This window comes from Vulpes vulpes, chromosome 14 (genome assembly GCF_048418805.1).
Source record: "Vulpes vulpes isolate BD-2025 chromosome 14, VulVul3, whole genome shotgun sequence".
In the NCBI taxonomy this organism is placed as follows: Eukaryota; Metazoa; Chordata; class Mammalia; order Carnivora; family Canidae; genus Vulpes; species Vulpes vulpes.
In genome coordinates this window covers 67,790,582-67,806,881 of record NC_132793.1, presented here as the reverse complement: position 1 = coordinate 67,806,881, position 16,300 = coordinate 67,790,582, and the positions used below count along the sequence as shown (strand labels likewise).

Sequence of the window (16,300 nt, the reverse complement as noted above, 5' to 3'; positions counted from 1 at the left end):
TGGCGGTCCCTTTTCTGACTTTTTAAATTCTACTCCCTAGAAGTTATTACTTGATTTCAAGTATCAGGGTATTATTGTCATCTCGTCATCATCACAGACATCACCAAGAACCTTACTAGGTGCCAGATCTTGTTCCAAGCATTTTATGCATGTTCAGTAATTTAATTCTCATAATAACTAGATACTAGGTGCTATTATTAACTCTCATTTACAAAAGACATAAGAAACAGCCCAAGTAAATTGTCTTGGAACATACAACCAATAAGCAGGGGAGACAGGATAAAAACTCATGTGGTCTATTTCCAGGCTGATGGTCTCACTAGGATATTCTGCTTCCCCCAGATCTCTTATGTTGTTCTGTCCACTTGATTGGCATGCATATTTTCTATCTTAGCTAGACTGTTAGGTTTTGTGATATTACTGACTGTATCTTCCAAACTTCTATCTCTTCTAACATCATTATAAAGTTCTGTACATCCCAGGAATCTAATAATTATTGCTAGAATAAAAATATCCACAGAAAAAAGTGGAAGTAAATTTCTAAAGTATACGCATTGGAATGTCACTTTTAAATTTGAAGGTATGGGATCCCTGGGTGGCGCAGCAGTTTGGCGCCTGCCTTTGGCCCAGGGCGCGATCCTGGAGACCCGGGATCGAATCCCACGTCGGGGTCCCGGTGCATGGAGCCTGCTTCTCCCTCTGCCTGTGTCTCTGCCTCTCTCTCTCTGTAACTATCATAAATAAAATAAAATAAATTTAAAAAAATGTTTTAAATTTGAAGGTAAAAATGGAAATAAAATCTTGCAGGCTTTAATTAATAATTCACAAAATAAATCTAATGTCATTTGCTGTTGCTAATGAAATGGCCATATTAATTTCTTTTGTTACTGTACTTAATAGTTTTTAGCTATCATTATAAGCATTTGATGCATAAAATAAACAAAACTTCTCTTGTTTAAACCAATCTACTTACATTTTGGCTTCTACTATAGATAAATAATACTGTAAACATTTCAAATCTCCAATGACTAGGAGGTAGTCAAATCAATAATGGCTACATAATACATAAAGGATGGATGCAAATTTTATAGCAAAGAAATTAATTATTAATTTATATCTGTTTACTGTAACGAAAATTCATTGTCAGCTTTTTCTGAAGTTTAACAATGCTTGAGCCAAAATCAATAAATTATATATGAAAATATCACCATTTAACATTAAAATGCTGCCAAAACAATCATATTATTTAATGTTTATGAATGCTATATAATCTATTATATGTACTGACCTATGCACTATTCTCTCTACATGAGTCTAGCATAATTGTTACATCTCATACTGCCTTATATCTAGCAATATTAAAATGATTTTTTAGCAATTAAAAATAGCAAATATTTTCCGGATTACAAAGGTTTTGCTGAAATATTAGAAATGAATGCATCAGAGGAAACTATTTCCCAAACTGAATTTATCCTGCATAGCACAAATGACTCAACAATGAAAATTTTGTTTAAAAAGTGTGCAAATAAAAGGCTTTGTCCCTGGAATGTAGCTCTAAGTGGTTCACTATCTAGGTTGAAAATGTCTATGCAGGGTTGTATGTCCTATTTTTCCATGCCTGCAGTAAAGATACAATATGGGAATTCAGCTTGGTAATTACTAATACACCACACAGACACAATTACACCCTGTATGCTGCATGAAGGAATCACTTGTGGTCTGCATCTATTACAAAGAGCAGTAGGGGGCCACCATGCAAGACGACAAAATGCTTTACAAGACGGAAGGAGACCAGAAGAGTCGATGTACACAGATACAAGGACCTTGATTCTTCTAGCAATGATTTAAGGCTCTTTCCATCAATTATCGTCCTTTGTCTCAAGAGTCTTATCACTAGCATCATTACAGGAACTGAACATAACAATGGTCAGACCCATATAACCCCATGAACTGTGCTGACATTTCCACACCCTGTTGCTATGTTTGACCTGATTATTCAGATTACTTAAGCAAAACAAAATGGAAAAAAAAAAAAAAAGGGTTACCATTGCAAAACTGGCCTGTGTATTTTTCTTACTTACTCAAAATCCCATTTCTCTAAACTCCAACATCCTACTCTTGAAATGTTATTTTTCAAGGTACTTCTACTTAATTAAAAAAATCAAAAGAAAATCCGCCTGGGTGAAAATTGTTAATTGTAAGAAAAGGGACTAAATATTGGTATATCAAGAGGATATACACTTAAGAGACTTTTTCTATCTAAGGGAGTTAAACCAAGTCAGCTGTTCTCTAGCTACATGAGTCACAGGAATAACTTTCTGTGAAACTTTAAAGTTTTGAGTTTAATTGCAAGCAGTAAGCAGTTTTTATTGTAACAGTTTTCTCCTAATTATTACATGATGTACATTATTTTACAATACTTTCATTTAAGATGCTCTTTTAAAATATATCTTACAATTATGAATTTTTAAGACCTTAGGAAAGTTAGTTATGGCAGTTGGTCAGGTTCTGTGAAACAAAGCCTTGTCTTTCAGAAAATGTTTACAACCTATGAGAAAAAAAAAATGTATCCTGGGGCTAAAATGTTTATTGGCACCTAGAAGTCTGAAGAGAGAGTCAGGCCTGTGGTTTTTTGAGGGCACTTTATCATCGCCCGCATTCTCAAAGGTTTCTCTGAATGAATAGAACTGGATTACTCAGCCTTCTATTCCACGCCTATTCCTCTCCATTTTCCTTGGCACGACTGAGAGCCAGGCTATTTTTAGTTAGGCAGTTTTCTATTTTTAGACAACTACCAGTTAGAAGACATTTGTTAGGAAAAAATTTAAAAACACACACACACACACATACACACATACACACACACACAAAGGGAGGAGGGAAAGAAGCTTCCCTTCACATATTGTAAAGCAGCCTTCAACCTGTAACTCCAGGCATTTCAGCTGCTTTCAATCTTGGAAAAATAAAGAAAAATTCAGAGTTCAGGGTTTTAAAAATAAACCTACCCTCTGGCAAACAGACCAAAATACAACAAGCTGTTACTATGTGAAACAGTGACTACAAAAACAAAGAACATTCTCCAATGATTAAATTGCGAGAAAAGTTGTAGAACGATTAGGTTATAAGAATGTTACACAGGCATATAACAATTTTCCAGCCTCTCAGCCAGATGTATCATGTTTTAGAATTCACAGAGAGGGGGGAAAACCTCATCTGTAAAGTTAAACCAAGGATGTGGGATGTAATCTTAAGGTTTCCATTCTTAGCACCAGAGAACCTTTTATCAAACTTAAAGGCAATTATATTCATTGCATTTTTCTAACATTTGTATTCTATAGATTTTCTCTAAAAATTATAACCACATGTTTACAGAGAAACCATATATTAAAAAATCCAATGCCAACCAGAAACCAAAATAAAGGCTGCTACACACACAATTGTATGTGTGTGTGTGTGTATATATATTTATGTGTGTGTATTATATACATGCATTTATATGTCTACACACTATTACCTTTGTTAGTCTTGCTTTTATTTTATTTTATTTTTCTTGCTTTTATTTTAATTGGGAATAAATGACTTGCAGATTGGTTAGTCTATCAACTTATCTACATATAATTCAAAGTCAGAGTTTCATCTATAACCACTATGAGATGCTTTCAGGTGCTCACAGTTGCAATAACTTTCTTTTGCCTCAGATATCACACCACATTCTATGTCTTTTGGTTCAGATCGTTGGGTAGGATTGTCATAGATACATCACCAATAACTTGCACAGCATTTGGCTGACATGGCTTTCATGTTCATCAATATCTGCTGAATGAAAGAACAGTTCCTGTGTATGTTCTGTCCTCACTAGTACTATTGGCCCTGGAGGGTGCTGGACACATCATCATTGTCGTATTTCCTACTCACCTTGCACACATAAAGAATATTTCACAAATGCGTGAGGAAAAGAAAATTCATTGGCCTTTGTTATATAAACTTACATAAAATATTTGATATATATATCTATATAATACTACCACACTATTTATATAAGAATGGTATACATATAGACTTATTAATATAAAATGTTATAGATTTTAAAAAAAATGTTATAGATTTATTCCCAAATTAAGAACTTGCTTCTTCTCTCTCCTTTAGTTAGACAACTTTTATTACCTAAACTTTCCCCTTGATGTTGAAAATAAAAACACTTTATATAACTCGACAGTTTACAATGGACTGTGACATCTTTTATAACCTGTAACCATCACAACAGCCTATGAGGAAGTCTGGGTCGGGGTTGACAATACTGATTCAGTATTGACCTCAGGAATCTGAAGTCAAGATGGTTAAATAACTTGCCCCAGGTTAGAGAATTAGTATGTGATGTTGCTATAACTAGAACTTAATTTCTTTCCAAATCTGTGGGGTTTTTGAAGTTCTATTTCCTAAATGTAAAATTTAAAAGATGAACTTTCATGGTAATGCTTCAACAATATTCTTTAGGAAAATCACTCTGCTGCATTCTTTTTCCTCCCATGGTATTCATTCAGAACCACCACATTTTAAGGAGACCCCAGTCATGAAGCCTGGATGAAGATAAAATTCTTACATTTCCAATGAAGAAAAATTAGAAGAAACCGTGTGCATGCATGACCCTTTCCTTCTTTGTGGGAAAATCCAGAATTGACCTAGCTTGTTTTTCTTTCCCTACGACTCTTCTCTCCTATCCCTTCCTTCATTTTCTCTTATTCCTCAGGGCAATTCTAGTCTTGGTGTTCCCTCTCACCTCACTTCACAAAATCATATTTATTTTAACAAATGTTCTACTCCCGGGAATAAACACTGACTGGGTGATTTAGCTTTCCTGATTGGGTTTCTAGGTCCTGACCCAGACCCTGACACACAATAGGCATAGAGTAAAGCATCTGCTTAGGAACAAAAGATGAAATGGCTGCAACACATCCTCTCCAGTTGACAGGCCCTTTATTAGGTATATCCATCAACATCATGCAATTACATCATGAACAAAAGCACTGGATTCACCTGTTTCACACCTTTCACCAGTGCTGCCCAACAGAAAGTTTCTAGGGTGATGAATATTTCTATACCTGTCCTGACCAATATGGGCTCCACCAATCATATGTGGCAGGCAAGTACTTGAAATGTGGCTAGTGAGACTAGGAGCTGAACTTTTGTTTATTTTTTAAAGATTTAATTTATTTATTTTAGAGAGTGAAAGAGAGAGAGCTCATAACATACTAGTCAGCGGAAGAAGCTGAGGGGGAGGGAGAGGGAAAGAATCACAAGCAGACACTGTGCTGAGCTTAGAGCACAACGTGGGGCTCAATCTCACCACCCTGAGATCATGACCTGAGCAGAAACCAAGAGTCAGACAAGACACTTAACCGACTGGGCCACCGAGAGGAATCTAGGAGCTGAACTTTTAAAATTTTACTTCATTTCAATTGACTTAAATTTCAATAGCCACATGTAGCTAGTAACTACCTTATTGATTAATGTAGATCTATACCTTTTCATTCTGAAATCTGGTTATACTACCCAAAGAGAATTCACATGATAGAAATGATTTGGTTTGTAATTGTCAGACCATCAGCACTAAATATATCACTTATTTACAAATGCGTATAGTAACTCTGAAAGGAGTTTGGTTTCTAGAACCACAGAGATAGAGTTGTTTTTTTTACTAGTAGCTCATTCTCAGGGTAACTTTGACCTTACTTTTTCCTCTCTAAAATGGTTTTCTTGAGGTCATACTTGATGGCATTTGTTTATGACTAAGGAGTCATTTGCATGCAATTTTGAAAAATAAATTATCTAATTCAGAAATTCTAGAATAAAAGATACTATCATTAATTCATGTATCAGTTTATTTTGTAATCATGCTTTCTCAGATGTGAGAAAAAAAACCCAAATACCCATTGTACAGTTTACTGTTTACAGTGTTTCTTATCCTAAAACAGTAGCTCTAAATAGTTACTGAGTTTATTTACTAAAACATAAAGATAAGAGATTTAATTGATATGAAGAGGCTTTCAGAATCTAATTAACCTCCCAGCTAGTCATTAACTCTATGACCTTTAGAAATAATTGACAGGAAATTTTTTTTCCCTTATTCAGAAACTTCCATTGGGTGGCTAAATTTCAGGGTAATAGAGACTAAATGCCATTGAGACGCGACTGGATAAAATGCAAAACAGCTATTAGTAAAATGAGATATATTTCCAATAATATAATCTATCCATCCAATCTGTTGGACACACTTGCAGCACTTCCCTAATTACAGTCCTTTTAGTGATCAAGTCTGAAGTCTCTTTCCCAGAATGTCCTATGAATTACTTGACTGTGAGGATAAGGAGGAAAGCACGGCCACTATTCTCTGCACCCATAGCACACACGTAAACCAATCACATCACATGTGCATGCCGTCTGCTTTCAGACTCAGAATCTTCCTCAACATGTGATCCAGGCAGCCACTACCGACTGACAGGCACTCTCAAGGACAGGGACCAGGCCAGGAATGCAATGCTCATGACACACAGTGACTCACCTGAGTCATGACAGGCCTTTTACATCATATTTCTGAACACCTAATACACTTGCTTTTAAAAATTAGTTTCACCAAGTATCACTTTAAAAAATTCATTTTATGGTATGATTCTAGACCACAGTAAGGCTGCAAAGAACTGTTTAAGAATGCACTTTCAAAACATGTTTGGAAAGGAAGTCTACATCTTTGCTGCTCAAAGTTTAGTCCACTGACTAGTAGCATCAGCATCAGAACACAGACCTGTGGCTCTGCCCCATACCAGGGAGTCCAAATCAGCCTTTAGAAGAGCCCCAGTGACTCAGACTGGATTAGAGTCATTTCATTTGAGACCCATTGACTCCTCTTGTCAGATCCTGGCCAAAGTACCAACAGGGTACTTCCCCCTTCTCCAGGAATCAACATATGTCGGTCTTTTAGTTTCCACCATTACTATAGGTAGAATTTCTATGTGGTCTGTTGTGCCTATTTTTTTACACAGCAACAACTTTATTCATCTCAGGTTCACTTGAGAGGTTCTTACCTTTACTCTTATTAGAACATATCTGACTTCAGTAAAGAAAACTTGGTAAACTTTAATTTTATTTACACCATAATGATCATCAGTAAGTTCTTTTATATATATGTGTATGTATGTAGACATATGTGTATATATATATATACACAAATATATATGTGTGTGCATGTGTGTGTGTGTGTGTGTGTATAAAAAATATTTACTGAATGTCTACAATGTTCCATTCATTGAGATGGCTGTTGGAGTTATAGCGATAAATAAAACATCATTATGTCTTTCAGGGAGGGGAAACAGACTTACAATAATAACTTTTAAAACATTCAGTGAGGTAATTGAAACAATAAATATCATTCGATTAAAAGACTTATCATCTTTTATTCCAACTCTAAGCAAGACTTTGGAATTGTTCCTAAAACATCACCTTTGAATATTTCACAGTGATAGATTCAGTAACCATTCCTGAGGAAATAAGGATATTCTAACTCTTTGATATCTCATTGATACTTTTAAAGCCAAACAATGCTACATTTACTGAGGTGCTATCAATCCCTAGAATGGTTCAAATATGTTGTCCAATACCGAATTCCATATACCATGAGATCTATAAATATCATTAAAAGTGACAATTATGATCCAGGCTAAATATTTTTCTCTTTTCACTTTCAGATACTGGAAAAAACAAACAAACAAACAAACAAACAACAACAACAAAAAAAACAAAACACAACCCAAAACATGAGGACTTTGGTTTGTACCAGTTCAAGAATGATCATATAAAATAATGATGATGATAAAGAGGGGGTGATTAGTAATGACAATGAGGTTACATTAGTGAGGAAAAGGCTGTATTTTGAAACCTATTGTCTTTTCTACTATTAAATAATTTTCTGCCAACTTTGTGCCAGTACTAATGCCTCGAAGCCATTATAATTGTGTAGTAACAGACGTGAGAAAACTCAGTTTTAGTGCCTCGTGCATATAACTTAAGTAATCTAACGTGCACTTTATGATTTTCTTAATAAATAAGATGTGAAGCAGCTTTTCATGTTTATAAAATGCACGTAAATTAAGCAAAAACCTTATTTTTAAAAAGAAATGAATCTTCAAGTTTGATATAAAAATCTGCTTGGTAGTTATGACAAATATGAATACATTCTTAGGCCCATGTCTTCTTTTTAGACTTTGAGGAATAAATATAAATGTGATTCATAGGGACTAGTAAAAGTCTTTTAAAGACACATAAGCAAAAATGAACATTACGATTCAGTAGAAATTGGCAAAATCTTTTTTTTTTTTTTTTTTTTTACAAAATCATGTTTTTCCCTTTTCCTTGAAAGCCTTGACACTGAAGGTTTAAATCTTTATGGAATATACTAATCCTTTCTTCATTTTTCACTACTATCTACTGAAAAGCAATTATATACTTGGTTTAACAGAGGACAGGAGAGCTACTGAGCTACTCGCAATAAGAACTATTTTAATTATATTTTATAGTCACCTAAGAATTTTTAATGTACTTCAAGAATATTATTTCTCTAAGTTCCTTCAGAAAGAAAAAAACCTGCTTTTCTGAAGAAATGAAATTACTAACAATAAAGTTAAATACTGGTTCATGTTGCTTCAAGTAAATTTAAAATAGTAACAAGAAAGGTCTACCCCTTTTCCGTTCACAAGCTTCACATCTAAAAAACAGCACACACTGCTTAGCTCCTTGTCAGTCTGGACAACTTGCAAGTGCTTTCTCACCAGGTAGTAAGTTTACCGATTGACTCTGTGGTTATTGGTTTAGGGGTAAAATATGTTTTTAGTTTGACACTGAGTGTTTGGTTCCAAATTGGTGTCTCTCATAGCAAACATTTATGTTCTGGATTCTAAAATCTCACGGTTACGTGGTTCTTTACTTCTGAAATGCACTCCTCAAATTCTATATTGAAGAGAACTAATCTTGGTGTTAATCCGGGAAAACAATTAGTTTAAATGCCTCTCTTTTCACATTTCAATCTAGACCAGTGCTGTTGCATGGAACTTTCTATGATGATCAATACATTTTGTATCCTGTCCCACTTGGCAGTCATTAGCTGCGTGTGGCTACTGAGCCCTTGAAATGTGGCTACTGCAAGTGGGGAACTAAACTGGATATCTTATTGCCCAGTTTTAATTTTAATTTTAATTCATAAATGTGAGTAGTCACATATGGCTAGTGGTTACTGTGTTAGCAAGATATAGATTTATAGTTTCTTGATTGTGTTTTGATAAAAGTTGCCAAATTTTAATCAAGTTTTGTTGGAGCTAGAAAAGTATTTTTCATACTTGAAGTAACATTATGCTGTATGATAATTACTTGGACATATCCTGTTATAATTGTCTCCCCCTATTTATTCTACAAATATATTCTGAGGGTCTAGTATTCTCTAGGCCTCACATGAAGTTGTGGAGATATGATGGTAAACAATATGTGCACAGTCCTTTCCTTCCAAGAGTTTAAAATCTACTATGGAACAGGCAACTGGATAGCATGGTGCTTTCATGGATAAAATACAATTCTAACTCTAATACAGAAAAAACACTACTACGAGGTAAACAGGACAGTTCAAGGATGGCTTTCCAGAAGTATAAATTGGAACCTGCCTTGAATGAAGGATAAATGAAAGCTAAGCAAAGGCCTAGTAAGGAGAGTTAAAGACAAAACAAGTTTGGAGAAGCTGAAGAATATAAACATGTTTTGGTGGCTCAAATATAGGATGGCAGTGGTGGGGGAGGGAAATAGCAAAGGGGGAGGCTGTAGAGGAAGATAAAAACAGGCCAGATCATGCATGGCCTTGAGAGTAATCTTAAGGACCAAGAGTCCTTGAGGGGCCTTGTTTATGTTTATATCTCTAGGAATTCCAAGGCACATATCACATGGTAGGAATTCAACCAATCTTTGCTCAGTGAATGCATAAAGAAATAAAAATACAACAAGTAACCAAACAAATGAGTGAATGTGCATGATGGATATTAAGGGGGGGCACTGTTATGGTGAATACCAGATGCTGTATGTAAGTGAAGAGTCATTAAATTCTACTCCTGAAACTAATATTACACTATATTTTAACAAACTGAAATTTAAATAAAAACCTGAAATGGAAAAAAAAAGAAGCCTATGGAAAGAGCCACATGCTACTTCATTGCACACACACACAAAAAGTACCCACGTGTAATATAAATCTATATATCTACAGTATTCTGTAAGTATAGATATACTATAGATATATATTTTTAAGTAGGCTCCATGCCCAGCACAGAGCTCAAGGTGAGGCCCCAACTCACAACTCTGAGATCAAGCCTGGAACTGAGATCAAGAGTCAGATCTCAACTGACTGAGCCACTCAGGTGCCCCTTATATATCTAATATTTTATAAGTATAAAATTGGTACCTATTTAATTAGTTCAAATATAATGAAAGCTCAAGTAAAATAAACATATTTTGATATTTTACAACTATTCCCACATTTGATAATACAGAATTTGTAACAAAGTTCATTTCCACTATTTGCTGCATTTAGTTTTCTTTTTTTTTTTTAGATTTTATTTATTTATTCAAGAGGGACACAGAGAGGTAGAGACAGAGCAGAGGGAGAAGCAAGATTCAGATGAAAGAAAATAAAATTTCATATAAATATTATCTTATTCTCCTCTCTCCTTTTCTCCCTTTATCTCTCTCTCTCTCTCATGAATCTTCTTGCCCATTTGTGCATCTAAAAAAAAAGTAATCCTTCACTGGGGTAGTTGTAAATCAAAGATTTCTTCTGGACAGAAGAAGTTATGTCCATCTTTTTGATTTCCTAGGGAGCAGCAGAGGGCCCCATGTTCTATTTCTCTTCCACACTAAAGTCACTTGACTCTTGGCCCAGACGGGATGAGCAGCTCAGCAGAATCACTGAATCACTGAGGGGTGACAGCTTCCCTCCTGGCCAGGTGCTAAGTGACACTCTCATATAGGTTTTGTGGTTAGAAAACATGTGCTGGATAGAGAGGTAACCTGTCTGGGACTTCTGTCACTCCAAGGACCACCTACAGTGATCTGGTGATCAAGGACTTGTTTGAATAACGTTTGTTAAATTGTTTAGCATATGTCTTCCTTTCAGTAGCTTCTATTACTTTCATGAGGTTATTGCTCCTTTGCCCTCCAATTGTTCCCAAGCTGATTTACATGTATGTTCTACATCCTTAATAAGAATGCCTGTTTTCTGCTGTTTCAGAATCAGCACGTTGTACAGTGCTGACTGTAAGCTAACGCTTGCTAAATCATTGTTAAGAGAAGGATGGCCCGCAAGCATGCACTGTGGGCCTTGCACTCTTCAGGTCATCCTTAAGTGCTCAACACCACATTTTCCTCTACAAATAGAGCCCGACATGAACTGTGAGGATAGGAAGGCAGGTAAGGGACCCAGGAGTGGAGTGGAGCTGCCGTGGAGCTCAGACAGTTGGAGGAGATAAAGGGGGCAGTTCCCTTAATAGCATCAGAATCCCTACTGAATTTTCAAAGCCTTGTAAGCCAGCATTTTGGGTAAATATCCAATATACTTGTCACACAGTTATATAAAACAGACTTTCTTTAAAGGAAGTGCTTTTAATACAGTAACTGTTTTTGTTTTTTTAAACCAATGGATTAAAAACTTAACACATTTACCAAATCTGGCATATTTATATATTGTATCTAAACAGATATTCAAGCTGCATTATAATATAATAATAAAAAAACCTATCTCGGTCTGTCTATTAAGTCTTTGTCTTTGTGCCATTGTAACAGTAGTGCTAATTATCAAGCAAAGACATGATAATTACGCAGAGCTTTTTTGCTAAAAGAAGGAATCTTTTTCAACACCCACGAGCTGCACAATTTCCTATGACCCTGTAACACTACTCTGGTATGGCCCAGAAATTTGTATTTTGGTCTGAATGCTACGAATCATATTATTTCCCTTTCTTTGCCAATCTTTTTTTCTTGTGAGTAAACTGTTTTTGGAGGGTTAAGGGAGAGGGGTAATGGTCCAAACGGGAAATATAAAACTAATGACCCTTCATGAAACATATTATGCTCCTCATTAAACCTACTCAGTTAAACGTATTCCATTAAATTAAAATAAATAGGATTTAAAATTTTACCCAGGAGTAGTAAACTACCTTAACTCTCAACTTTGTGTTAGATTCATTCTAAGGATGAATCCCTCAAATCCCTGATGTATCCGAGGTTCTCAGCCTCCAACACAATTTATGTCTTTCTTTTCAGAGGAGGCAAGGGGCAGAGGGAGAGGGAGAGGGAGAGAGAGAATCTTAAGCTGGCTACACACCCAGCACAGGGCCTGATGTGGGCCTCAATCTTACAACCCTGAAATTACACCCTGAGCCGGGATCAAGAGTCAGAACAGCTGAGCCACCCAGGTGCCCCCAACACAATTTAGGTCTCAGTGCTGCAGAGGTTTTCAAACTTAGTGTATGTAAGAATTACTTGGGGGAATTTGTTATAAATGCAGCTTTCCAACCAGATTCCCTCTTTTCCACCAAGTATTTCAAGCATAGTGATTTCAGTGAGCTGCACTTTGAAAAATACTCTATGCGGGGGTGATGTAAATTTTATCAAGCTTACGGATCCCGCTTTACTTCTTCCTCATTTATGTTAGTGCTAAAGTGGAAAAGCGAAATAGGTGAAGAATGTGTGATTCAGGTAGTTGAGTAGGACCAATTTATAACATATTCTGTTTATCCAAAGAATCAAGCCATCCCTAGGTTTGGTCTAGAAGCCCCAGACTGTCTTTTTTTGAGAGGTTCAGAGCTTTAATTCATTGATATAAAATACAAGATAATGGACCTACTATTTTACTCTCTTTTAAAACTACTGATTTTTAAATAATTGTGTTCCAAAGGACTTTCAAATTCAGTGCCTTCATTTCTAAGATGGGAACGCTTCAGCCCAGAGAAGTAGCTAACTTGTCACACAGTAAGAATGTCCAAGACAAGGTCTCAAATACAAGTCCTCTGACCTGCAACCCAGTGTTCTCATGGCTCAGTTACCCATCTGCCCAAGAATATGAACATCTTTGGGCGCCTGGGTGGCTCAGCGGTTTAGCGCCTGCCTTCAGCCCAAGGTGTGACCCTGGAGACCTGGGATCGAGTCCCGCGTTGGGCTTCTTGTGGGGAGCCTGCTTCTCCCTCTGCCCATGTCTCTGCCTCTTTCTTTCTGTGTCTCTCATGAATAGATAAATAAAATCTTAAAAAAAAAAATGAAAGTCTTGAGATTGTGAAGTTCTCTGTCATCTTTATTTTATTTTTTTTAAAGATTTTTAAAAATTTATTCATTCACGAGAGACAGAGAGAGAGGCAGAGACATAGGCAGAGGGAGAAGCAGGCTCCCCACAAGGAGCCCAACGCGGGACTTGATCTCAGACTACCGGGACTTGATCTCAGACTACGGGATCACGCCCTGGGCCGCAGGCAGATCAACCGCTGAGCCACCCAGGTGTCCCTCTCTGTCATCTTTAAATCACACATTATATTCCTGACTAAAGCTCTCAGAAAATGAGTTTTCTAGATTCTTAAGCTCCTTTAAGAAAGTGAATTTGAAAAATCAACATATTTTTCACCTACTTTACTACGGTTCTACTGCATTTCACATCATGTTAAGAACTGGGCAGTTTAGGTGTAATGACAAATTCCAGCTCAACTCTGTAACCCTGCAATATCTGCTGTAATGGTTTTGGTAATGAGATGAAGTCTTGAATATAGAGTTGTTTTTGTTTGCGACTTATGTTAAATGTGTGTAAGTGCACATGGACACAAACTCACATACACAAACACACACACAAAAACACCTATGAGATTTGACAATCAATTCTGTTCATATTCATGTTTGTCTATGTACTTTCACAGATATATGTGTACATGAAATACATAGAAGGTAAGTATTATAAATGACCTTAAATTTCAAAATCAAGGCACACAATTAAAGTTATGTCAATGAAAAACTAAAGTGATGTTCAGTAAATGCAAATCTTCAAGTGTTCTAAACATATACCACATTAAGTCTACTTATTCACTTTTATTTCTCTGAAATTATTTGCGTGGCCTAATTAGGCCAAAAAAGGTGATTAGCTCAATTTATTTATTTTTTGTTTATTTATTTTTTAAGTAGGCTCCACACTCAGCGGGGAGCGCAAAGTGGGGCTTGGGCTCAACAACCCTGAGATCAAAGCTTGAGTTGAGATCCAGAGTCGAATGCTTAACCGACTGAGCTACCCAGGCACCGCAGCTCCGTACTTTTTAAAAACTTTCAAATAAAGGCAAAGAAATGAAAATTAGTCTTAGGCAACTATAATAGGTAAAAAGAAGATGAAAGTGAGAGACTGATTAATTTGGTCATGATTAGCGCTAAATTCTTTCATAATATGGAAGAGTCTAAAGTAATGGCAGGAATAACTTGTACTCTGGCAAACTGATGCTGAATACATACTTCTGAAACATTCATTAATTTTACTTTAATTCTAGGAAAACAATCATAATCACAACCTATGTAACCTTGAGGAGATAGACAGGTGAGGGAAACAGACAGATGGGGACAGTCCTCAATGCACGTCTTTTTGGGTTTAGTATTCACTGCTTATGAAGGGTACTATAAGGCAGTAACATTTAAACAGGATACGAGCAGGAAGTGTTTAACTGTATGGCAATGCTACTTATGCTAATGAATCAAAAACATTTTTGAGTTTTAATGTGACGCTTATTTATTTCTGGCACAATAAAACATTTCAAATCTAATTTTGATAAAAACACCCAGCTAACATTTAGAAATTCCTTCTCATCATATTTCTGATTCCATGTATATTAACAATGTTACACTAAGTGATATAATTGGGGGAAAAAACATTTCCAGCAGAATAATTGTCTTTACCCTTTCAGTAAGAATGCATTAGGAAGAATGAATTAGAAGAGACAAAGTGAAAAACTGAAGTAGAAGGCTGGGGTGAGTTCATTTTTAAATACATTTTTTTCTTTGACAATGCTGCGACACTAGTCTATGCCTAAAAATAACTCATCCAAAGTAATCGAAAGCCCTCTTTTGGCCACAATTCCTTAGTATGGATCCTGATACAGTCGCGGGCAACAAAGATTCAAGGAGGATGAGGGCAATATGTTGACACTGGTGTCTGATTTCTAGCAAGGCCCAGATATACGTTGTCCCTATCACTGTATCACTCTAACTCACTTTTGGCAGGAATAGAAAGGGTGGAGCACTGTTGGGGTGATGACCAGGGGAACATCTGAGGGGATACTTGGGAAAAGGAAGCGGTGTGTGTGTGTGTGTGTGTGTGTGTGTGTGGAAGGGGGGGCGTCCAACCACCATGCGGCCCTGCCACTGGTGGGGAGGGTGCGCCAACCACACATGTGCTCTCACCTCCACGATGTCTGAGTTTGTCCGGCTCTCATGCGGCTCGTTGTACTCCGTGTACTTGAGCAGCACCTTGTCCATGTCAGTGCTCGCATACTGGAACAGCTTGTTGGTGCTGTTGAAGATGATCAGTGCGATCTCACAGTCACAGAGCACGCTCAGCTCGTACGCCTTCTTCATCAACCCAAATTTCCTCTTTGTAAATGTCACCTGGAAAAAAAAAAAAACAGGCAGGTTTTGTTTTTTTTTTAAGGAAAAGAAATCGCTTTTTTTTTTTTTCAACAGTACTTCTTTTCCTTTGTGAAACAAAGTGTGTCGTTGTCAGAGCCCTTGGGCACTAGCACATTTGGAAAGAAAGCAAATAAATCTAAAACTAATTTCTGCTTAGAATTTGAAAAGTGTGATTTCTAGCTTGTTGCTGAATGTGAAACTGTAAATGCCAGATTTAATGTAGGGCATTTTAATGAAGGTGACCAGAGAACTATTCATGTTTTTTGGAGCAATTTAAGATTTGAGAAAATTAATTTCAGCATGGTTAACATCTTTCCCAATTATAAGTTTGGAGCTCATTTTTTGACCACGTGAAGACTGGACGTGACATTATGAATGCAGCATTTTAGATGTGTGTTCAGAAATTCTTTGTGTGTTCAAAACTTTTAAAAAATTGTTTAGTTTAATTGAAAACACTCGAAGGGATTAGACTGCTTTCAGACAGTGCTGTATTCTGTTTTCCAGAAATAAGCAGAAAGTTGGGAAGTACTTTAGTCATAATACTGTTAGGGTTCTGTTTTCAATCTTTTGT

General features: G+C 36.3%; 1 protein-coding gene across 50 annotated transcripts in view; it reads right to left on the bottom strand.

Moving 5' to 3' along the window:
• MEF2C (myocyte enhancer factor 2C) overlaps positions 1-16,300 on the bottom strand; it is a 169,880-nt gene that overhangs the window by 62,746 nt on the left and 90,834 nt on the right. For all 50 annotated transcript variants that reach the window (XM_072736806.1, XM_072736815.1, XM_072736840.1 and 47 more), the window contains one exon: positions 15,505-15,708. In XM_072736806.1, the coding sequence (XP_072592907.1) occupies positions 15,505-15,708 (204 nt within the window). The remainder of the gene's footprint in view (positions 1-15,504; positions 15,709-16,300) is intronic.